This window comes from Sinocyclocheilus anshuiensis, unplaced genomic scaffold (genome assembly GCF_001515605.1).
Source record: "Sinocyclocheilus anshuiensis isolate Anshui unplaced genomic scaffold, SAMN03320099.WGS_v1.1 scaffold70, whole genome shotgun sequence".
NCBI classification, from domain to species: Eukaryota; Metazoa; Chordata; class Actinopteri; order Cypriniformes; family Cyprinidae; genus Sinocyclocheilus; species Sinocyclocheilus anshuiensis.
This window is the reverse complement of record NW_015542377.1, coordinates 1,113,506-1,136,815: the sequence shown is the minus strand read 5'-3', so window position 1 is coordinate 1,136,815 and position 23,310 is coordinate 1,113,506. Positions and strand designations below refer to the sequence as shown.

The following is a 23,310-nucleotide window of genomic DNA, read 5'->3' as shown; positions in this document are numbered from 1 at the left end:
AATCATACTTAATATATAATATAATATAATATAATATAATATAATATAATATAATATAATATAATATAATAATCAAAACAATATTTATGAACATCAACTTGTCCTTCAACACAAAACCCCATGTGGGAAAGTGTTTTAAAATGTAAAATTACCATATGCCATATGGATAAAAAGTCCCATATACATTAGTAAACAAGCAGGATCCATTTCCTGTCATAATGTCACAGCTGTTCTTTTTAAAAGCTCCCTTATTTAAGCTGAGTTGCATCTTCCTCGCTAAATTGTTTGATTTGTACTAAAAAGCTTAGATGATGGATTTTTCAGAGATGTTAGAGAGAAAAACAGTTCAGTAATGAGTCATTTCTAAAAGTGTGATGTGGTCCTCATGTTGTAGATAAGCTGTAATATGTGGCGGCCTAGTGGTAATAAAACTGTCTGTCCATTACCATAGAACAAACACTTACATTCTGTCTGTGGTTCCCATGGAAAGAAAAAAAAACATTACCATATGACAATACAGTATAGTACTTTGACTATTGTGGGAAAAAATGTGTTCCTTACCAATCAATACTTAAATGCAAAAATGCTTTCAAAAATATATTGTTTGAAATACAAGCCTGTTATCTCTGTTATTACAAATAATTCACCATACTATAATTAAGTGGAAGATTTAGACATTTAGTCTAGGTTTTTAGACATTTACCTAAGAAGATTGCTTATTGTTTTGTAGGAGTATATTTATTCCCACAAAGAAGCACAATAAGGCACAAACAGGCAATGTGCTGTAATCCCATTGTTATGTAAAATGGAGTCGCTCAGTCTGCCAGAGAATATAAATTATGATGATGAAGAGGTAAAGACAAACAGCCTGACCCTCCTATGCACCTCCGTCAGTCTTTCCTAATGTGTGTTGGCTGGACAGTGTGGACCGAATTACATCCTCCAACATTTCCACCTACACAAGAGCTATAAATGATTTCCACATTTGAGTAAATGGGTTACTTGGAGTATGGCACAGATCGAACAACATAGAACTGAACAGATAAGGCTTCACCTGTGTGCTGCCTCCAGCTGGCAGGTTCTTCAGCTTGTTCACAGTGACCTGCCCCTCACTGTCCCCCACCAGAACACAGTCTGTCTCAGGGGTGAACAGCAGAGCCGTCGGATTCACTCCTGGACTGGTCATGCTCACAATCGTCAGGTCCAGACTGTTAAAAAATGGAGTACACTGTAAACTTCTGGACAGAAAGACTGAGCACCAAAAATTATGTTAAAATAAAATGAAAAACCCATATTAGTTGTTAATAATGTTATTATTATTATAAATGATAAACGTTATTCAATAGAAGAACATAAGATCTTACCTGCTGACTCTCAGGTCCCAGATCTCCACCTTGCCCTCACTGACAGCTCCAAAGACAGTAGCACAGTGTGGGGACCACATGATATCAAACACAACCTTCTGACCAGAGGTGAACCCCAGCACAGGTTTCGGGAGGTCCTGCCTCCACAGATAAATAGTCCAATCTGAAGAACAACTTAGCAAAATGTCAGGACAGAACAGTGACCATGTTACCTTATAGACTGGACCCATGGGGGAAGGTGCAGAGTGAATAGATGAGAAAGAAAAGAAAGTTTCAATGCTTAAAGATACATGAAGAACCCGGTTTTGCAACAATAAGCATTTAAGGCACTTTAAAAATGAGACAAACATTTTTACATACTGTGTGGGCTTTGTAAGTTCCCAAGAATTGCTCATATGAATAAGAGCACATTATGACCTTCCTCTGTTCCAGCCAGGTAGATTTTTGAATCCTGTCGAATATTGACAAGCCTCAATATAGGCATGTGCAAGAGCTAACAACAAGTCTCAATGTAGGCCTCACATTAGGATGGAAACCGAAACACAGTCCCGGAGCCAGGGATAAGATCTTCGGGTTCCACCGCTGGTTGTTCATTATCATGTTAGGCAACTTTACTTTCATCAGATTTAACTCAGGCAAATTACAAATTAGTCAACACATGGCTCAAACATACAGAAATTAGGCTATTTTAACTAAAAGCAGCTAAACTTGTCAGTATTGTGCTATAGTCTCAATGTATCCTCATGATATATATTAGTACACAGGGCCTAAAATTTACACTGTCCAAGCTCCAAATGTGAGTAAAAATCAGCGTTGGCAGGTATATAAAACAGTGTTATATAAATAAATAAATAAATAGGCCTACATACATAAATGTTTCATAGTCTTTAAAAAATATTTATTTACCGGCCATTGCAGGTGTGGCAAAATGTTAGTTTTAGGCCCTGTTTGTACATTATTAAGGTGTAATCACATCTGCATGGGAACTTTTCTGTCCTTATGCAAGACTCGCAATCACACAGATTCCTACTGAAATGACTGGATTTTGCCTGCAAAAATTTCATAAGAGCATAGGTAAACGTGATTGCTCCTTAATACAAATATGACTTTAATATGAAATTTAAAGGCATTTTTTTTTGTTCTTATTTTGTGTTAGAGTGAAAAATGGAAAAATATAAAGGTGATTAAGTGATGACTTTTTTTCCATTTGAACATACTAACACATTCCAGGCCTTTGTATTGGATCCATTTGCTGATTTTTCCATCACCTGATACAGAGATGAGCATTTCCCCTTTATCCTCTCCAGTCAGACCTGTCTCATGATCCACCCATCTGAGCTGCCACACTGGACACGTGTGCATGTCAGCGCAGTCACTGTGTACACAAACAGTGTTCCAATATTGCAATGACTTCAATCCTGTCAACTCAAATTCAGATTCAACAGCATAAGGAGCACTAAAAAAATAAAGATCTGTGGCCAGTTACATAAAATGCTTAGACTAGTCTTACAAGTTAGGCATCTAATTTTTTTCTTTAAGACTGATCATCATTGTTCAAAAAATCATTGATCATCACTGTTACAAAAAAATGTAGATTGGTCTCATTTGAATAAAAGAATGAGTCATTACCCCTTGGCTAACTGCTAGTTGGTCAAACTAGTTCTTAAGACACCATCTTAACTAAGTTTATGCAACTGTATAAGGATCTTTGTAATATTTCTACAATAATGAATTTGATCAAAAATACAGTTTTGATGTGCATTCGCTCCATAAAGGCACCAAATGACTTTCAGGTTATATAGATCAGTGATTCTCAACTGGTTTTGCTTATTTATTAATTTATTTACATTTTTTTTTTTTAACAAGTGACAACATAGTACCAAAATTGTTTATCATACAGAAGTAAACAAAAATTACTTAAAATCACTCATGGAAATTTATAAATTCTCGTGAATTCCATATCATAAAAAACAAATGCAATATGCAAAATTACATACATAAGTGTAATTTACCAGTCTTATAAATGAATCTTCTGAATATGAGGAATAAATAGGCAGATGTTGACATTTACCTAATTTGGCTAGATTTTAGACAAATTAGAATTTGGTTGAATGTATGGTCTTTGATTTCTCTAAAGTATATTTATATTGCTACCCTAACTATATGCATACAATTTTAGATGTTTTTATTTATTTTTATTTTTTTGGTGGTGGGGGGTCTCAACCCACTAATTGAGAACCACTGATGTATAAAAACCTATTGTAACTATGTTACAACCTGTAACTTCCTGTAGCTGATCAAAAAAAGGAATGCTCACAGCCCCACCTGCTGTCAATGATGGGTGTCTGTAACATAACAGATGGCTCTGTACAGTACACAGAAAGAGTCTGTACATTATAGAAGGCAATGGTGCCATCATACATGCCTACTACCAACTGACTGGCATTACAAGCTGAGAAATCCAGCGCAGTGACTCCACTCTCACAATGAAAGATTCGGTCAGGCCACTGAAAGATATGAACAAACCTATTTAAAGAATATTCACAGAAACACAAGATGATATGACATGCTAAGGCATACAAACACAGGGAAAAAATCATACTTAATATATAATATAATATAATATAATATAATATAATATAATATAATATAATATAATATAATAATCAAAACAATATTTATGAACATCAACTTGTCCTTCAACACAAAACCCCATGTGGGAAAGTGTTTTAAAATGTAAAATTACCATATGCCATATGGATAAAAAGTCCCATATACATTAGTAAACAAGCAGGATCCATTTCCTGTCATAATGTCACAGCTGTTCTTTTTAAAAGCTCCCTTATTTAAGCTGAGTTGCATCTTCCTCGCTAAATTGTTTGATTTGTACTAAAAAGCTTAGATGATGGATTTTTCAGAGATGTTAGAGAGAAAAACAGTTCAGTAATGAGTCATTTCTAAAAGTGTGATGTGGTCCTCATGTTGTAGATAAGCTGTAATATGTGGCGGCCTAGTGGTAATAAAACTGTCTGTCCATTACCATAGAACAAACACTTACATTCTGTCTGTGGTTCCCATGGAAAGAAAAAAAAACATTACCATATGACAATACAGTATAGTACTTTGACTATTGTGGGAAAAAATGTGTTCCTTACCAATCAATACTTAAATGCAAAAATGCTTTCAAAAATATATTGTTTGAAATACAAGCCTGTTATCTCTGTTATTACAAATAATTCACCATACTATAATTAAGTGGAAGATTTAGACATTTAGTCTAGGTTTTTAGACATTTACCTAAGAAGATTGCTTATTGTTTTGTAGGAGTATATTTATTCCCACAAAGAAGCACAATAAGGCACAAACAGGCAATGTGCTGTAATCCCATTGTTATGTAAAATGGAGTCGCTCAGTCTGCCAGAGAATATAAATTATGATGATGAAGAGGTAAAGACAAACAGCCTGACCCTCCTATGCACCTCCGTCAGTCTTTCCTAATGTGTGTTGGCTGGACAGTGTGGACCGAATTACATCCTCCAACATTTCCACCTACACAAGAGCTATAAATGATTTCCACATTTGAGTAAATGGGTTACTTGGAGTATGGCACAGATCGAACAACATAGAACTGAACAGATAAGGCTTCACCTGTGTGCTGCCTCCAGCTGGCAGGTTCTTCAGCTTGTTCACAGTGACCTGCCCCTCACTGTCCCCCACCAGAACACAGTCTGTCTCAGGGGTGAACAGCAGAGCCGTCGGATTCACTCCTGGACTGGTCATGCTCACAATCGTCAGGTCCAGACTGTTAAAAAATGGAGTACACTGTAAACTTCTGGACAGAAAGACTGAGCACCAAAAATTATGTTAAAATAAAATGAAAAACCCATATTAGTTGTTAATAATGTTATTATTATTATAAATGATAAACGTTATTCAATAGAAGAACATAAGATCTTACCTGCTGACTCTCAGGTCCCAGATCTCCACCTTGCCCTCACTGACAGCTCCAAAGACAGTAGCACAGTGTGGGGACCACATGATATCAAACACAACCTTCTGACCAGAGGTGAACCCCAGCACAGGTTTCGGGAGGTCCTGCCTCCACAGATAAATAGTCCAATCTGAAGAACAACTTAGCAAAATGTCAGGACAGAACAGTGACCATGTTACCTTATAGACTGGACCCATGGGGGAAGGTGCAGAGTGAATAGATGAGAAAGAAAAGAAAGTTTCAATGCTTAAAGATACATGAAGAACCCGGTTTTGCAACAATAAGCATTTAAGGCACTTTAAAAATGAGACAAACATTTTTACATACTGTGTGGGCTTTGTAAGTTCCCAAGAATTGCTCATATGAATAAGAGCACATTATGACCTTCCTCTGTTCCAGCCAGGTAGATTTTTGAATCCTGTCGAATATTGACAAGCCTCAATATAGGCATGTGCAAGAGCTAACAACAAGTCTCAATGTAGGCCTCACATTAGGATGGAAACCGAAACACAGTCCCGGAGCCAGGGATAAGATCTTCGGGTTCCACCGCTGGTTGTTCATTATCATGTTAGGCAACTTTACTTTCATCAGATTTAACTCAGGCAAATTACAAATTAGTCAACACATGGCTCAAACATACAGAAATTAGGCTATTTTAACTAAAAGCAGCTAAACTTGTCAGTATTGTGCTATAGTCTCAATGTATCCTCATGATATATATTAGTACACAGGGCCTAAAATTTACACTGTCCAAGCTCCAAATGTGAGTAAAAATCAGCGTTGGCAGGTATATAAAACAGTGTTATATAAATAAATAAATAAATAGGCCTACATACATAAATGTTTCATAGTCTTTAAAAAATATTTATTTACCGGCCATTGCAGGTGTGGCAAAATGTTAGTTTTAGGCCCTGTTTGTACATTATTAAGGTGTAATCACATCTGCATGGGAACTTTTCTGTCCTTATGCAAGACTCGCAATCACACAGATTCCTACTGAAATGACTGGATTTTGCCTGCAAAAATTTCATAAGAGCATAGGTAAACGTGATTGCTCCTTAATACAAATATGACTTTAATATGAAATTTAAAGGCATTTTTTTTTGTTCTTATTTTGTGTTAGAGTGAAAAATGGAAAAATATAAAGGTGATTAAGTGATGACTTTTTTTCCATTTGAACATACTAACACATTCCAGGCCTTTGTATTGGATCCATTTGCTGATTTTTCCATCACCTGATACAGAGATGAGCATTTCCCCTTTATCCTCTCCAGTCAGACCTGTCTCATGATCCACCCATCTGAGCTGCCACACTGGACACGTGTGCATGTCAGCGCAGTCACTGTGTACACAAACAGTGTTCCAATATTGCAATGACTTCAATCCTGTCAACTCAAATTCAGATTCAACAGCATAAGGAGCACTAAAAAAATAAAGATCTGTGGCCAGTTACATAAAATGCTTAGACTAGTCTTACAAGTTAGGCATCTAATTTTTTTCTTTAAGACTGATCATCATTGTTCAAAAAATCATTGATCATCACTGTTACAAAAAAATGTAGATTGGTCTCATTTGAATAAAAGAATGAGTCATTACCCCTTGGCTAACTGCTAGTTGGTCAAACTAGTTCTTAAGACACCATCTTAACTAAGTTTATGCAACTGTATAAGGATCTTTGTAATATTTCTACAATAATGAATTTGATCAAAAATACAGTTTTGATGTGCATTCGCTCCATAAAGGCACCAAATGACTTTCAGGTTATATAGATCAGTGATTCTCAACTGGTTTTGCTTATTTATTAATTTATTTACATTTTTTTTTTTTAACAAGTGACAACATAGTACCAAAATTGTTTATCATACAGAAGTAAACAAAAATTACTTAAAATCACTCATGGAAATTTATAAATTCTCGTGAATTCCATATCATAAAAAACAAATGCAATATGCAAAATTACATACATAAGTGTAATTTACCAGTCTTATAAATGAATCTTCTGAATATGAGGAATAAATAGGCAGATGTTGACATTTACCTAATTTGGCTAGATTTTAGACAAATTAGAATTTGGTTGAATGTATGGTCTTTGATTTCTCTAAAGTATATTTATATTGCTACCCTAACTATATGCATACAATTTTAGATGTTTTTATTTATTTTTATTTTTTTGGTGGTGGGGGGTCTCAACCCACTAATTGAGAACCACTGATGTATAAAAACCTATTGTAACTATGTTACAACCTGTAACTTCCTGTAGCTGATCAAAAAAAGGAATGCTCACAGCCCCACCTGCTGTCAATGATGGGTGTCTGTAACATAACAGATGGCTCTGTACAGTACACAGAAAGAGTCTGTACATTATAGAAGGCAATGGTGCCATCATACATGCCTACTACCAACTGACTGGCATTACAAGCTGAGAAATCCAGCGCAGTGACTCCACTCTCACAATGAAAGATTCGGTCAGGCCACTGAAAGATATGAACAAACCTATTTAAAGAATATTCACAGAAACACAAGATGATATGACATGCTAAGGCATACAAACACAGGGAAAAAATACAGTGGCTAAAAATAACTTTTGGGGCACTTACACCACATGTATGAATGTATGAATGTTTTTGAATTAGACTATAAAATATTAGTGTTATTTATTTGAAAGAACAATTAAAAACACACTTTTCAATAAAAAAAGTGCATCATTTGTTTGTCATTTGTTTGCACAAGGTACTTTGTTTAGTATATTTGTTTAGTTTAGTATAACTCAGGGAGTTTTCAGAGTGCTCTGTCCAGCTTTCCTCCTCCATTTGTGTCTGCACAGTCTGGGTCTGTTCAACATAGCAGTATACATATTCAAGCAAATATGAATGTTTATATCAAAATTATTTGGTTACACTTTACTTGAAGGGGTGTGCATAAGACTGACATGACACCTTCATAATCATGACATGACACATGTCATGAATATGAAGGTTTTTTATGCATGTTTATGACCACTATCATTAAGTGTCATTCGCTCAGTTATGTAATTTTTAATGCAAAGATGGCAACATCTGTATGGAGCAAACAAACACACCAAAATGTAGTGGAATGACAGAGTGTTATAATTAAACATTAATTCATCAGATAATGAATGAGGAAACTTGGCAAATAAAAATGTGAATGAAAATAAAAACCTGAAAGACTGCTGGACAAGTCTGGTTTCACTAACAAGTCTTTAGTTTAATCAGTCACTGATTCTGCTCTCTGGCTTGTTCTGGATGCTGAAACGCTCCCAAAAAAAGACCTGACCTGAAAGCAGAGATCACTTGTTTGTTACTATAGCAACAAAAGTGGGATAGTTCTTTGCAGTACATTTCCCCTCAATTACCTTGTAAATGGTCCAGTAAAGCTTGCGTTGGTTGGTGGTCTGGAAGGCTACCGAGGGAAAGTCTGTCATGGTAGTCCATGACGTATCATGTGCAGGAAATATATTTTCCCTTGTTTAGGTTGTAAAACCCCAGGATCTGGATTATATAATGGATGAGGAGTGACATTCTGCCCATGTTCATCAAACACCTTGTGAAATAAGTACAAAAATGAATAAGTTATTCTTAAATTGTTTTTAATCAAACTAATAATATAAGGAATATAGTACTGCATGCATATTCATAATAAAACACCCAAATGGGTGTTACCTGTACAGTGTGTTTTGGTGTCTGGGCCAAGCTCTTGTCCAGAACTTTACTGTCACTTGCTGAGCTGAAGCTCTTTCCACTAAGTGAAGCGTTTATGGTCTTTGTGATGCTTTGATTCACACGAAATACTCCAGAAGATACATTCAGTGTTTTGGATGACCTGGAAGAAAATAAAACATGCTTTAGCCAAGGCTGAGGCAGAGACGTAAACAAACATATTCAAGCCAACATAAGATGCAGTTTAAAAATAGTTTTAGTAGTAGAATAGCATGTCAAACCTTAGGATACTACTTTAAAACTCATATACATAAATTACGCATGTACTGGTGACATGCTGACTGGCAGGCTCAACTAGATTTAATAATAAAGTGTTTAAATGGCCTCCTACTAGTCTAGTACAATGTACTTGAAGAGCTAATTGTGAGTGTTAGAGTAGGGTGACCATACGTGCCATTTTACCAGGACGCGTCCTGGCCATTATTTAGTCACTTTGGGGAGGAAAGATTGACACATGAAGATATTTTAGGAAAAGGTTTAATGGATAGACAGGTATACAGAGCACTAATTAAATATATCTATGACTCAGGTTTAGGATCTAGATTATAATATGTGTGGATGGGAGTATTCTACCTAATCTGGGGCATGAAGAGCTAATTGTGAGTGTTAGAGGAGCTGAACACGCAGCGCTAGCATGAGCATGTGATCTGAGTGCGCCATAGATTGGAGAGAATAGGAAACATCCACCATGGTTTTTGGGTGTTTTGAATGTGTTTTTTAAATTTTTTTTGGTACTCAAATTTCAGACTCATCACCTATGAAAGTTTACTTGACCTCCAGTACAGTAGGTGGCGATAATGCTCCTAAGTCGTTATTGGCCATAAAACAAGAAGAAGAAGAAGTACAATGTACTTTTCGACTTCCATGCAGCAGGCGGCGGTGTGGCGCAATTGTTCGCTGCACGATTTACCAGAAGAAGAAGGTCATCATTCTGTCATATGGAGAATAGTTTGTTTTTATTTATGTGTACAATCATCGTTTTCCTATTAATGATTTCAGATTTATCTGACACGATTTTATAGATATAAGCAGGACGCAAAACTTAGCTCACGGTAAGTTTGGTATTTTGTCGTTTGTTCTGTGATAAATGAGCATGTTTGTTTGCGTCTAGCCAGTCACATTGACAGCAGGTTAATCAGAGCAAAAGTACCAAATTCTGAAGCTCATTTTTTTGTATTTGTTTCGCCTGAAATGTACAGCAGAGTGTTCACTCTCTCTCTCTCTCTCTCTCTCTCTCTCTCTCTCTCTCTCTCTCTCGCTCTCTCTCTCTCTCTCATAAACGTATGCTTTTAAAAAAATATATATATATTCCGAGGCACAAGGATACCTTAGTCCTCACGATTTTATGAATCAGTAAAGCATATAGTAGATAAATATTCAAATGTTTTTGACTATGTCTGAAATTTCATACAGTGTAATTTTTATTTTTATATTTTTATGAATAACAGGCATTTCATTTCTCCATAATTTTCTGCAGGTGCATACTCTGTGTGGAATAATAATTTTTCCACTGTAACACATACCTTTGTTTGTTCAAGCTGTTCTTGGTTTGTTTTTTCATTAAAAGTCTCAAAAAATGGAGGGGTTTATGCATCACTGTCATCGCAAGCTCCCAACCCTCCTGCCTAGGACTCTCTTCAAAGCTTTAAAGAGAAGCTACATCAGCTGTACCATCCACACTTCTCCCCTCGTCTCTGTCCCTTCCAAACCAACCATTCCACCACCACTCGTGTCTCGCCTCTTCCAGCCGTCCAACTTCCGGGAAGGTCAGGAGGGAGGAGACATGACATGCCACAGCCAGAGACTGATGCTGCAGACAGGGCTTATCCATCCCTCCAACCCTGGCTGCTTCTATTACTTACCAGTCGCTCTGAGGTCCATGGAGAAGCTGGTTCGGCTCATTGATGAAGAAATGCATGCGATCGGTGGGCAAAAAATTGACATGCCGGCATTGTGCAGTGCAGAACTCTGGAAGAAGAGTGGCCGCTGGGAGCTTATGGGGAAAGAGATGTTCAGGTTACTTGATCGGCACAATGCTGAATACTGCCTCGGACCGACTCATGAAGAAGCAGTCACAGAGCTTTTTGCTTCCCAGACGACAGTATCCTACAGGAAGCTGCCACTTCTGCTGTACCAGGTATTAAAAATGGGCTTCACTGATGCTTTTGTTAAAAATAGGGCTCAACGCTAAGGATTTTTCAGATTTAGGTTGAAATTTTTACTTTCCTAGCCAAAATTGCCACAAAAAAATAAATAAAATGAAAAAATAGTTATTGTTTTTGTTGTTTTTTGACACATGTAACCTTGTATTCTAATATACTGTATAAGGTTATGACACCAACATTTTAGATATTCCAATTTCAATACCACAACAAAAACTACTAGCCTAGCTAATATTAAGTTAATAAATTATTAAAAACAAGTAAACAGTCAGTATTAAATATAAGAACAAATAAACAAATTACAAGCAATAGCACAAATAAATACAATAGAACCAATGAAAAAAAACCATACTCGCCAAGATTGGCATTTTGACCTAATTTAGTGTATATTTGTCCGTTCAAAAGCAAGAAGATTCGGTATTTGCATGCTGTCTGGGTAAACTTTTGTAACGACATGGCAATTGTCCAAATGGGCCAGTAGCAATTCCGTCAACTGTCCCGAGTATCTTTCATTTCATTTTTCCTAGGCCATCAAGCAGTCCTTATTGTCAAGCCCTGACTACTGTTTTAAAGATGCTTTCGTGTAGGTCTGTTATGTATATATGTAGATAACATGGTTATGCCTTGCAGGTAACGCGCAAGTTCCGTGATGAACAGAAGCCGAAGTTTGGGCTCCTACGTGGCCGGGAATTCTACATGAAAGACATGTATTCATTTGACATTAATGAAGAGGCGGCTCTTCAAACATACCACTCTGTGTGTCAATCCTATGGACGGATATTTGACCGACTGGGCTTGAAGTGGGTGCAGGTACAGGCCGCCTCCGGCAACATAGGAGGCACACTTTCCCATGAGTTTCAGCTGCCTGCAGACATTGGCGAAGACCAGTTACTTGTTTGTGGGAACTGTGGCTTCTCTGCCAACATTGAAACCATGGAACAAGGGCAGACTGAGTGCTCACAGTGCCAAACGGGCACACTGACTGAATCCAAAGGCATCGAAGTGGGGCACACTTTTTACCTCGGTGCAAAATATTCACAGGCGTTTAAGGCCCTGTTCGTTAATGCATCCAATGTGCCCGCAGTGGCTGAGATGGGGTGTTTTGGACTTGGTGTCACTCGAATACTTGCCGCTTCTATAGAGGTGATGTCATCTGAGGATGCTATTCGCTGGCCTGGGTTGATCGCTCCTTATCAAGTGTGTGTCCTTCCACCTAAAAAGGGCAGCAAAGCAAATGAAGCCACACTAGTGGCTGAGAAACTGTCTCAAAGCTTGGGAAACAGTCTACCCAACTTGAGAGGAGAGGTGGTACTGGATGACAGGGTTCAGATGACCATTGGAAAACGACTGAAGGATGCAAAAGTTTTAGGATATCCATATGTGGTAGTGGTAGGACAGAAAGCTCTGGAGGATCTGCCCAGCTTTGAGGTGATTTGTCAGCAGAGTGGCGAGACCATGTTCCTTAGTAAAGAGGGCCTAGTGGATCTTTTAAGTAAAGCTGAAACTATCTAATCTATTAAAGTTTAATAAAGTTTTTGTGTACATTTTACAGGCTACTGATGTTCAGGAGAATTCAATCATTGCTTGTGTCTGTAATAAAAGTATGAGATGTGGAAATCCCTGTAATGCTATAACAAGGAAATATTGATAATAAACTGGGTTTGTTTGTAATGTTTTTGTGATTTTGTTCTTGTCAATATAGAGCCACCACGATTCACTAAGTATGATTTAATTTAGTATAATTTAAAGCATTGGTAAAATAAAAAAACAAAACAGAGATGAACTCAGTAATGACATGTTATCAGCTAGTTAAGATAAGTGCCAAATTCTTTAATGGAAAGTAGCTAAAGCCTGCTTGAAAAGTAGCTTGATGTCATATGCTAATAAGCATATTTAATACATTGTCACATCAATTTTCATTCTGCCTGCTGTCAGCCCTTTACATCTGTTTGCTTCTTTTCTACTCTCTGTGCTCATATAGTGTATTCTAACACAGTCAAATTCCCCAAAAAGGCTGTTTGCATTTACAATTTATTTATTTTAATGTTGTTTTATTTTCGGTGCAAAATGCAAAACTTTGCACTCACAGAGTTTGTCCAAAAAGTCGCTAGATTTTTCATTGCTAAAAGAGTTTATACAGTCACTAAATATACAGCAACAAAATCGTTTAGTTGGCATCACTGATGTGATTTAAATATGGCTGGGGTTTGTAGCGTAAAAACATACTGTACATTTCCCATTTCCTCTTCATCACAGATGATACTGATTTTCAAATCAGTATGAGCACTTAATAAAAATGGCCAAAAGTTCTCAAATGATTCCTTTTGATAGGACATTTTACTGATATTTCCATTACCTTCTTTATTTTTGTGAGGGAAATTTTCATTTTTATCTGGGAGAGTTTTCTCATTTTAACTCTCAGAACAGGAATTCTGACATGTACATCTGGTGCAGAGGCCAATATACCATGCCTTGCTAAGATTGATTTCAATTTGATTTAAATACATGGTCAATTAAATATTTGATCAACACTTGAATTTATACCTTCTTAATTACAAAGTATTTTAATTTCCTTGAAAGACATCATTATCCTTGGTATCATTGACTTTATCATCAGACATAAAGTAGCTGTTTGTTTTACTCCAGACCAGCTGGTGGCAGTAATGCGTCTCTCACGTGTGTCTGTCAAGCAGCACAGGAACAGCTGCTTGCTAAGGCCATGTGGTTCTTTGCTACAGTTTTTTCACAATTGTTATTTTGGAGTTTTTTTGTTTAGCTCCTAATAGCGGATACTCATTGCACACTGTAACGTTTTAAGATACATGCAGTACCCCATTAATTTACGTGGGATATAATACAGAACAGTATACAGTATATCTTGCAGGAGTTTAATAAGGTGCCCATGTTTATGAAGACAGCCCCAGAAAACATAGACCCAGAGAAACACCCTGATCTCGCCTGCATTCAGTCCATTATCCATGATGATGACCGAACACCTGAAGGTGTGCGGAGCACTTTATTTCTTACATTCTCGTTGTTTTGATTGTTTCTTCATGTAAGCAACGTACCTCCCTCAAATGACAATTGAATACATTACAACTGAACCTTTTCTTTTTCTTCAGAGAAAGTCAGAGGCCTAAAGGATGAGGGGAATGAGTACTTTAAGGAGAAGAATTATAAGAAAGCTGTAGTGTCTTACACAGAAGGACTGAAAAAGAACTGTATGGATATTGAACTCAATGCGATTTTGTACACAAACCGTGCAGCTGCACATTTCCATTTAGGTACAGTCACTATTCCCCAAACACACACAGGTCTATGTTAAAGTTGCCTTGCAAATGTCTCAGAAAGAATAATTAAGTTTTTCCTTTTTGATGTATGCAATTAACTATTTCCTCCAGGAAATATGCGTTCGGCTTTGAATGATGCCACAGCTGCAAAGAAACTGAAGCCAGACCACATTAAAGCCATAATCAGAGGTGAGTTGTGTCTATAGTTCTTAGAAAACAATTGTTTTTTGTACAGAAAATAAATATGTACAAACTACATATGTATATATATCTGTGTAATTTTTGTGTGTGTGTGTATTTAGGTGCACAGTGCTCAATTGAGCTGCATAATTATGCAGGAGCATTGCAATGGTGTGATGAAGGTCTCAGGCTGCTTCCCACCGACAACAAACTACAGGAGCTGAGAGCCACAGCAGATAAACAGAAGGTAGAAAGGCCTGACAGGAAGATGTTGTTTTGGGTGAACTAATCCTTTAAATCCAGAATGGGTCACCCCAAAATGAAAATTTGCTGAAAATGTAGTCCCCCTCAGGCCATCCGAGATGTAGATGAGTTTGTTTCTTCATCAGAACACGTTTGGAGAAATATAGCATTACATCCACCAGTTGATCTGGTGATCTGCAGTGAATGGGTGCCGTCAGAATGAGTCCAAACGGCTGATAAAAACATCACAATAAGCCACAAGTAATCCACACCACAGTGTATCAATCTTGTGAAGTCTAAAGCTGTGTTTGTATTAAAAAAAATATTTTTAATTTTTATTTTAAACCGTATCTTCTGGCCAACATATCAGTTCATAACCCATAATAACACTTCCTCCAGTGAAAAAGTCCATCCCCTGTTATCCTCTCACATCAAAATCCACTGACATATTTGTTTAGAACTGTTTTGTTTCGCTTGCAAACAGTGCTTGATTTGGGCATATTTCTCTCCTGATTCAGACAAGACAATTTTTTCACTGGAGAAGGCAATATTATGGATAGTCGAAACAGTTTGAAATTAAAAAACGTCTTAAGGATGGACTTGTTTATTGCAAACACGCAACTTTTCACTTTACAAGCCATAAATTGATGGGCTGGAGTTGTGTGGATTACTTTTCGATTATTGTGATGCTTTTATCACCTGTTTAGACTCTCATTCTGACGGCACCCATTCACTGCAGAGGATCCATTGGTAAGAGATGTAATGCTGATTTATCCAAATCTGTTCCAATAAAGAAACAAACTCCTCAAGCCATCTAAGATGGCCTGAGGGTGAGTAAAATTTAAGCAATTTTTAATTTTTGGGTGAACTATTCCTTTAAAGCATTTAAGAATTTACAGAATTAATGTGATAAAGTGATTGTAATGTAAACATGTTAATATTAAATTCCAGTTATTATAATTAAACTCTTCATTTTATTTGTAATTGTAAATTGCCATCTTATTATTTGCAAATTTACTTATTCTTTCACTATGCAACTGTCTACATTTTTGTTTTATTTCAATCTCATTTGTTTTTTGCTGTGTGTGCTCCTGTGTTTGTATTTGTATTGTAGAGGGAAGCTGACAGAGATGCCAGAAAGGCAAAGGTTAAAGCGAAGAAGGAGCAGAATGAGAAAGAAGCATTGTTAGCTGCCATTAAGGTACTGAAGATGCAAAGTATAATTATAAAAGTATTTTTTTAAACCGAGTTTTAAAAGAGTAAAATCTTTAATGGCTGTTTTTTACTTAGGAGCGTGGCATTAAACTTCTAAAGACCAAACCCTCTCAAAACAGGGGTTCGGACAGAGAGGATGATGATGGTGATGGAGGTGCATCAAGAGCCCTGGCTGATCTGGAGCTTGAGGGAATCGGCTCGCAGGAGGCCACAGGAGCTCGTGTTTATATGGATGAGCAGGGAGTCCTTCACTGGCCAGTGCTGTTCCTCTACCCTGAGCACAGCCAGACGGACTTCATATCTGCTTTCTGCGAGAACTCCAGGTTTGTTAAAAAGTCATTATCAAAATGTGTATCCTTTATTAGGAAGGGAGGCCTAAATATTAAATTGCTTCTGGAATTTGATTTATTCTTTAAATTGAAAATCTGCATATAGATTTGATTTTTATAATCACTAATTTTGTGTTGTTCAGCTTCATGGACCATTTGGCAGTTATGTTTGGTGAAGAGCTTCCCCCCTGGGATTCAGAAAGAAAATATCAGCCTCAAAATCTACAGGTCGGTATACAAAGAAATCTACAAAGAGACAAAAAGAACACCACTGGTGGACACCTTTTTGATCCATACCCATCCTCTGATGCTAGAATTTAAATTAAATGTGATTCCAAGATTCCAAAAGATTTTTTTTTGTAACCTCAGTTTTTTTTTTCCAGCTGTTTCTTGAGAATCCTGAAAAAGGAAACCTTTATCAAGTTGATCTTGAAAAGTCACTTCTTAACATTCTTCAGCACCAAAGGTATTTCAGAGGAATTTCTTCTAAGTAGTTTTATCACTGCTTGAATAGGGCTCTGATGTTTTTCTCTCTATATTTTGTTCTTTCCAGGTGCTCTGTGAAGGCAGGGACACCTAGTTTCATTGTGCTGGTATCAGGCTCTCCATTCTCTAAGCAGTTTTTATCAGAAAAAAAGGTCCAGAGATTGAAATGATGTTCTGTTTGGACCTTAAAAGACTTTAAATGCCTTGACTATAAATCACCCTCCTGCTATTAAGGACATTTCTGCTCACCCCACCCCTTGAGAAAACTCAAAAAGATTGAGGCAGAACTTTGAAGTGGATTTCTTTTGCGGCAACGTCAATGATTCACCTTAAAAGCATGTACCATCCCAACCCCCAATCATTTTTGAGGGGGAAAAATTTATTTCATGTGCAATTTGAAATATAAAATGTATTACAGGTGTAAAATACAGATGATTTTTAGATATTGCAGTATTTAACTCTGCATTTTTACCATTGCTCATGTCGTTCCAAACTGGTATGACTTAATTTCTTCAGCGGAACACAAGAAAATATTAACATTTGAGACCTTTGTCTTCCATTTATATTGACAGAAAACAATGAGACATTTCTTAAAATATCTTTCATGTACCACAGAAGAAGGTGAGTCATATGGTTTTGAAATAAATGACAACACAAGTCATTTTTAGGTGGAGTATTGCTTTCAGAAAGCTTCCTGTTATGATAAAATAAACTAGACTCAAAGATGTTATAGCCTTTCAGACAACATTAATAACCAGTGCTGGACTGATTTATTGTTTACTGTTTAATGCAGACCTCATTTACTGAGCTTTAATTCAACCACATAAAACAATCTGTGATTTAAATAAAAATATATTCATGATGAAATTGAGTTGCCATATGGTTCCAATAAGCCGTACTTTTATGATATTTATAATGACATTTTTTATTACAAGAGATATTGGCACAATTTAAATTAGGCTTTTGTTATTGACAGCAGCATTCTAGCTGACATGAACCACACATTTGTGTAAAACTTGTGTTGTCCAGCGTGATTTGAGAATGTTGAGAGGTTCACATGGTCAATTTCACAAATTTGCTTATTTTATTAGTGACCCAGAAATAGTGCAGTATTTATTCAATGTTTTAATGAAAAGTTTTTATTTTATTTTTAAAATCCTATTTTATAAATGTAAAAAAAAAAAAAGTCCCAGATTTTCAATGTGGTCTCAGGCTTGTGAACCCCATAGTACATCTCCAGGCTTAAACACTTATTTCTTGTTTAACTGGCTCTTGAAAAAAAATGCCATGAAGACAACAATCCAAAACAACTTTTTGGACTTTAACACCATAGTAATACATTTAGAATTTTAGAACACATTTCCCTTGTCCATCACTCAGCATTACCAAAAGTGAATACCTCTATTTGAAATGAGTAGCTTTATTGTTAATTCCTGTCTTAACATGCATAACTCATGGACATCACATAATTGCCCATCAGAACATTATCTGGAGTCCCTTTCCATTGTTCCACAGACTCTTTCAAATAGACATGGACCTTCCCATTGAGAACCTTTTCCCTTGTGGCTGTATGCTCTTCAGCAACTTTCTGACCACTTCCAACCTCCCCTTCCTCACCAGATCTTTTGAGAGCTCTGTCACCTCATCTGTGTGTGCTCGGCACAGAGCCTTCAACTCAGTCTGAACAACGTTTGCTCCATATCGCTCTTCCGCCTGCTTTAAACATTCCTCTAATTGGATAATAGCATGACCTGTGTCGTTCCCGCTCTGGGTGAAGCTCACTAGAATAGCCTGTAGCATGCAGCGCAGGACTGCCGTGTCTTGGATGCTGGGAGGTTCCAGTTCAAGTGCTTTCCTAAAACAGTCAATGGCATTCTGCTCCTCTCCTTTCAGCAGCAGGCAGCGACCCCGCAGGAGCTGTAGTTTAGAGATTGTAGAGCCCAGAGGACACTGCAGAGCTCTAGCTAGACTGACCAGGGCCTGGTTTATCGCCATCTCATCGACCAACAGGCTCTCCTGCAGGGCGTCCACACCCATGTAGTAGTAAACCTGAGAGAAGGGGAGAGATGAAGGCTCTTAAACTATTAACTATATTAGTAGTAGTTAAACCATATACATATACAAGGCTGCATTTATTTGATGCAGTAAAAATTGTAATACTGTGAAATGTGTTCTAATATGGTGATTTGTTGCTCAAGAAACTTTATTCATCAAGTATTATTTATCAAATTGATAAAAAGTGATAGTAAAGATAATAAAGCCTTATTTAGCATAAGGGACTTATTCCAAACTTTTGACCATAGTGTATGTTTTATGCACTCATAACTACCTGACCCATCTCCAAATGAGTCCTCAAGCAGGGTCGCACAGCCAGAACACGTTCCAGGTCAGCACGGGCCTCTTTCAGAATCTGACGGTCAGGAATGCCACCTTGGCCGCACTTCGCTTTATCAAGATCTTTTGCATATATGGTAACACCAAGCTGGAGAAAAAGTTTGATGGCAAAGAATACATATTTTGAGGAACATTAAAACTATTAAAAACAAGATTAGGAAAAGAAAAAAAATTGTGGGAAGAAATTAAAATCAACTGGAACCAAAAATTATTTGAGTTTGTTTTAGATAATAAAACAATTGATACTGTTCAAAATTAATTCTCTGCTTGTCAAATGTTACACCTGTAGTAACTCTGCTAGGAAGGACACCTGTGTAAATGTACAGAGCCTTTAAGGGGACTTAAAAAAAAAAAAAAAAAAAATGAAATGGGAGGAAAGTTGTATTGCAATGCTTTTGTGCTCGCTCACAAATCTTTTGCACTCTCTCGCAAAAAGTATTTGTTTGCTAGAAAATACACTGAAATTTAGTTTTTATTTCCACCTTATTTTAGTTCCATCGCAAAAGTTTTGCAAGTGAACACCGAGTGGAATACATTTTTGAGCAAAGCTTTTAAATGTTTTTTTTTTTTTCTCTCACCATGTCCCTTTAGGGGCTCTGTATGAATGTGAACTCATGTAATACACTAACATTCCAGCCAATTAAAGGGAGAAGTTCTAACATAATTGTTTTTTAGATGCAATAAAACCCACACATAGTGTCCATACATTTTGGGGCAACTTTTTATCATGAGTCACAAAATGGGTGTTTCTTTGTCTTTGCAGGAGCAGGTGTTTTTGTCATACTAGTTTATCCTATGGTGTTATTCAAAGATAGGTATTAGGTATAAAAAATAAACAAATACACCGCTAATGCAACATATTCAATGTCTGTGAATGCATTCATCTACAGGCACATGTAAAAAAAGAAACCGTGGTAATCAAGTATTTTGCTTACCTTGGCGCGAATGCAGTATGCCTGCCAGTTGAGTTCTGCATCAGGCAGGACACTCAGGGCCATGTTACAGATACCTGTGGCCATCTCCAGTTTGCCTGACAGGAAGAACACGTTTGCTAGCCTGTTGAGTATGAATGCATCATCCATGGCGAGCTTAATGGCCTGTGGAAATCAGCGGTGAGAACAAATCTAATCATTTAGAGCCTTTTACACTTCATTATTATTCACATGGTATTATTAGCTTTAATGCATCAGCATGTCAATTTGTCAGCCTATGTTTAATCATATCAAACATAAGCCTAAGCACATCTTTCTAACACCTGCGTCAAGAAACAAGTTACACGTCACACCCATACATGTTGTGGCTACAGAGGAAATGTGTGCCAATAATCTCAAGACTGGAATCTGATCTATTAGCTTGACCACAATATGACATTCTACATTTTTCCAGGGCTGAAATACAGTACCGATCCGTAACATGTCAAAGGGTCAGATCCAGAGAACCCACAGTCATGGACTGACATTGGCACAGTGGAGAACTCCTCCGTCCGCTCCAGCATGAGACCAACATAACACCAGCCCATTGCTAGAAAGTAGAGAAGAGAGATACAAAGACATTGTCTTAATGATTACTTGACATCTGAGATCTGCTAGAAGACACTGATAAGAGGTCATAAAAGAGCCAAGCATGACATGTAGAAACATAAAACCGGAAAGATTGGTCTGTGTAACCTTTCACTTCTCCTTTGGGGCCTTTGGTTGTCAGGGCCCTCAAGGTGAGAGTAAAGTAAATGTAACAATATTATAGACAGACAAAAAAGAACATGAATGTTTGCCAGTGAATATATTTTTGCAGTTTTGATGCATACTAGTCTCTTTTGTATGAAGCCCCACATGACAAATTAATCATCTATTCCCATATTCCCACAAATTTGTTCCCTAAATGTATTAATTCATTCCCTCATTTTTTGGTAATTTGTGGCCACATTGTACAAATTTGTTCCCCCATTTTATTTAAATTGTGGCCATGGTTTAGGTATATTAAAAACAAGGCACACAATTAGTACAACATGGCAACGATTTACCTAAAATGCAGGAAGAAATTAATAAGTTGTAGGGATGATTTAACTAAAACGAGGGAACTAATTAATAAAATGTAAAATTGTAAGAATAAATTCTTAATTCGTGGCCACAAAGCTTCATATTTTTGTATTACACAAATGCAATTATGAAAATATAAACATATATATCACATTTGGAACTTCATATCCAATATTTGCCACACAATTGCATTGTTTGGACACTGGATCTCGCAACTGGGTGCCTCTGAAGACTATAATCAGTCCTTGATCTATGGTATTATCTATATGAACATGGGGGCTGACTGTGTTTATTGCTTTATTAAACATCTTTATCATATCTACTCTATGAAAAGTACCTTTGAGATGTGTGTTGTCCGATTTTAGAGTCTCTGTGAGAAGCTTGAGGCCCTTGTTGAAATAGTTCAGTCTTGTGAGGTCAATGTCTATCGAATCCCTTACAATTCCATCTAACCTATTAAAACAAACAAACAAAGGTTATGATAAGTCTATTATCGTTTCAGTTCATTATAAGCAATGTCTGAGTTGCCTCAAATGCTTAGATAGGCAGTAAGATGTTTGATGATGTTAACAGGTAAATGTCAAAAATCCTTATGTAAATACCTTATGTAAATTGTTGCCATTTTGAAATACCAACTTCTTTTTTCCTCTATTGGTATCTGTCAGAAATAAAAGAACAGAACAAAGTTAACTACACATTGAAAAAAGTCTTTTAAAATAGGGTCCAATGTACTGTTTTAATAAGTTATTAATATTTATTCCTTTTTAATACTTATCATTTTTAATACTCATTTTAATAATTATCTGATATTCTCATAAAATATTAGATAATTTGACCTTTTTATAACAAGCCAAGTTTAGTATATGTTATATCATATGGTATGACTATCCCAAAAATGTAATGATACTGTATGTACTGTATTGTACATAAGAATATGTGGTGTGCTCACCAGTTCCTCTCCATAATCGAGTGCGCGGTTGTATAACATCAGCGCGGCTGTCAGTCTCTCTTGTAAATCTTCGTCTCTCTCCAGCTCCACATCATGAGGATGTGTGTACGCCTGTTCAGCCAAGCACCGTGCTACCCTGAGCCTGCAGTCTGTCTGGTTCTCCCCCATCTCTGGGCCCATAAGGGCAGCCACACGTTCCATGCACTCCCCCTCCTCCAGCTCGCGGCCCAGGCGTTCATATGCGTAACCCAGGTTGGCCCAGGCATTGAGGTTTTCTGGATCCTCTTGGCAGATGCTGCGAAAGGCCTCTTCTGCCGTCTCCAGTTCGTCTACATGGAAGGCCAACAGGCCCAGTATATTACGCACAGCATACTGCAGACGTCCTGTCTCAGCTTCAAGCTCAGCCCTGAGGCTCTCGCGTTTGAGCTGGGTGTCCCGGTGCCGAAGGGTGACTGGTCCATTGGGTTCACCGTTCAAATTCAGCTCCAAATGAAAGTGGCCAGGGATGTAGGCCATCCCCTCAATCAGAGACTCAATGTCTTCTTCTGTGCTGTCCTCCATTGTCCCCACACACTTACTGACAATGCCTGACTAAGACAGAACAACTTATATGTGGGACAAGAAATACAGGTTTGAAGAGGAGGAGAAATGAGACATGAGTAAGGAAAGATGGTAAACGTGTGCTTTCTTGCTTCCTGTAACAGGTTTCTCCACCCCGACACTGTGGTTTTTACATGAACTATGGTAATTTCAAAGGACAACATGGGTGTTTGCTTCAGGAACTGTGTAAAGAATGAGTCTTACATTCTGAATTTGAGTGACACACCTTGGTATCATGTAGGGTTTGCCATAGCCGTGAATTGGCCAAACAGAACACCACTTTAAATACTGCCAGTTGTGAAAGAAATCATGCAATCCTCTGCATGTAAGATAA

General features: G+C 37.2%; 2 protein-coding genes, 1 long non-coding RNA gene and 1 pseudogene across 5 annotated transcripts; 1 reads left to right on the top strand and 3 right to left on the bottom strand.

Annotated features, from left to right (window-relative positions):
* Positions 1–610: 610 nt before the first annotated feature.
* Positions 611–1,432, bottom strand: LOC107692439 (uncharacterized). Its single transcript, XR_001634645.1, has 3 exons — positions 1,365–1,432; positions 1,055–1,208; positions 611–966 (listed from the first exon to the last, which is right to left on the bottom strand). It is a non-coding gene; the product is annotated as an uncharacterized LOC107692439 (long non-coding RNA).
* Positions 1,433–4,568: 3,136 nt separating this feature from the next.
* LOC107692426 (WD repeat-containing protein 78-like) lies at positions 4,569–8,797 on the bottom strand (annotated as a pseudogene).
* A 1,148-nt stretch (positions 8,798–9,945) lies between these two features.
* Positions 9,946–17,250, top strand: LOC107692369 (probable proline--tRNA ligase, mitochondrial). 3 transcript variants are annotated; one of them, XM_016491373.1, is made up of 10 exons: positions 9,966–10,144; positions 14,139–14,256; positions 14,377–14,538; positions 14,656–14,733; positions 14,847–14,971; positions 16,082–16,168; positions 16,258–16,505; positions 16,655–16,739; positions 16,895–16,977; positions 17,065–17,250. In XM_016491373.1, the coding sequence occupies exons 2-10, from the start codon at positions 14,157–14,159 to the stop codon at positions 17,165–17,167; spliced, it is 1,071 nt and encodes a 356-aa protein (XP_016346859.1). In that variant the 5' UTR covers positions 9,966–10,144; positions 14,139–14,156; the 3' UTR covers positions 17,168–17,250. The 3 variants fall into 3 exon arrangements, with proteins under 3 accessions (XP_016346858.1, XP_016346857.1, XP_016346859.1); XM_016491372.1 differs by lacking the exons at positions 14,139–14,256; positions 14,377–14,538; positions 14,656–14,733; ... (4 more) ...; positions 16,895–16,977; positions 17,065–17,250 and adding exons at positions 10,660–11,229; positions 11,885–12,908 and having other exon boundaries at positions 9,946–10,014; positions 10,115–10,144; XM_016491371.1 differs by lacking the exons at positions 14,139–14,256; positions 14,377–14,538; positions 14,656–14,733; ... (4 more) ...; positions 16,895–16,977; positions 17,065–17,250 and adding exons at positions 10,660–11,229; positions 11,885–12,908 and having other exon boundaries at positions 9,958–10,014; positions 10,092–10,144.
* A 1,151-nt stretch (positions 17,251–18,401) lies between these two features.
* LOC107692368 (tetratricopeptide repeat protein 22-like) lies at positions 18,402–22,950 on the bottom strand. Its single transcript, XM_016491370.1, has 7 exons — positions 22,377–22,950; positions 22,030–22,085; positions 21,765–21,880; positions 20,794–20,912; positions 20,327–20,488; positions 19,327–19,479; positions 18,402–19,046 (listed from the first exon to the last, which is right to left on the bottom strand). The coding sequence occupies exons 1-7, from the start codon at positions 22,935–22,937 to the stop codon at positions 18,519–18,521; spliced, it is 1,695 nt and encodes a 564-aa protein (XP_016346856.1). The 5' UTR covers positions 22,938–22,950; the 3' UTR covers positions 18,402–18,518.
* Between the last annotated feature and the right edge of the window lie 360 nt (positions 22,951–23,310).

Excerpts from the sequence above, each read along its gene's own strand:
- LOC107692369 (XM_016491372.1), top strand. The coding sequence starts at position 10,669 with ATGGAGGGGTTTATGCATCACTGTCATCGCAAGCTCCCAACCCTCCTG. Across the intron at positions 11,230-11,884 it reads TGCCACTTCTGCTGTACCAG|GTAACGCGCAAGTTCCGTGA; the intron begins GTATTAAAAATG and ends TATGCCTTGCAG.
- LOC107692368 (XM_016491370.1), bottom strand. The coding sequence starts at position 22,937 with ATGGAGGACAGCACAGAAGAAGACATTGAGTCTCTGATTGAGGGGATG. Across the intron at positions 21,881-22,029 it reads ATGGCAACAATTTACATAAG|GTTAGATGGAATTGTAAGGG; the intron begins GTATTTACATAA and ends TTGTTTTAATAG. Across the intron at positions 19,047-19,326 it reads CTCATTTGGAGATGGGTCAG|GTTTACTACTACATGGGTGT; the intron begins GTAGTTATGAGT and ends CCCTTCTCTCAG.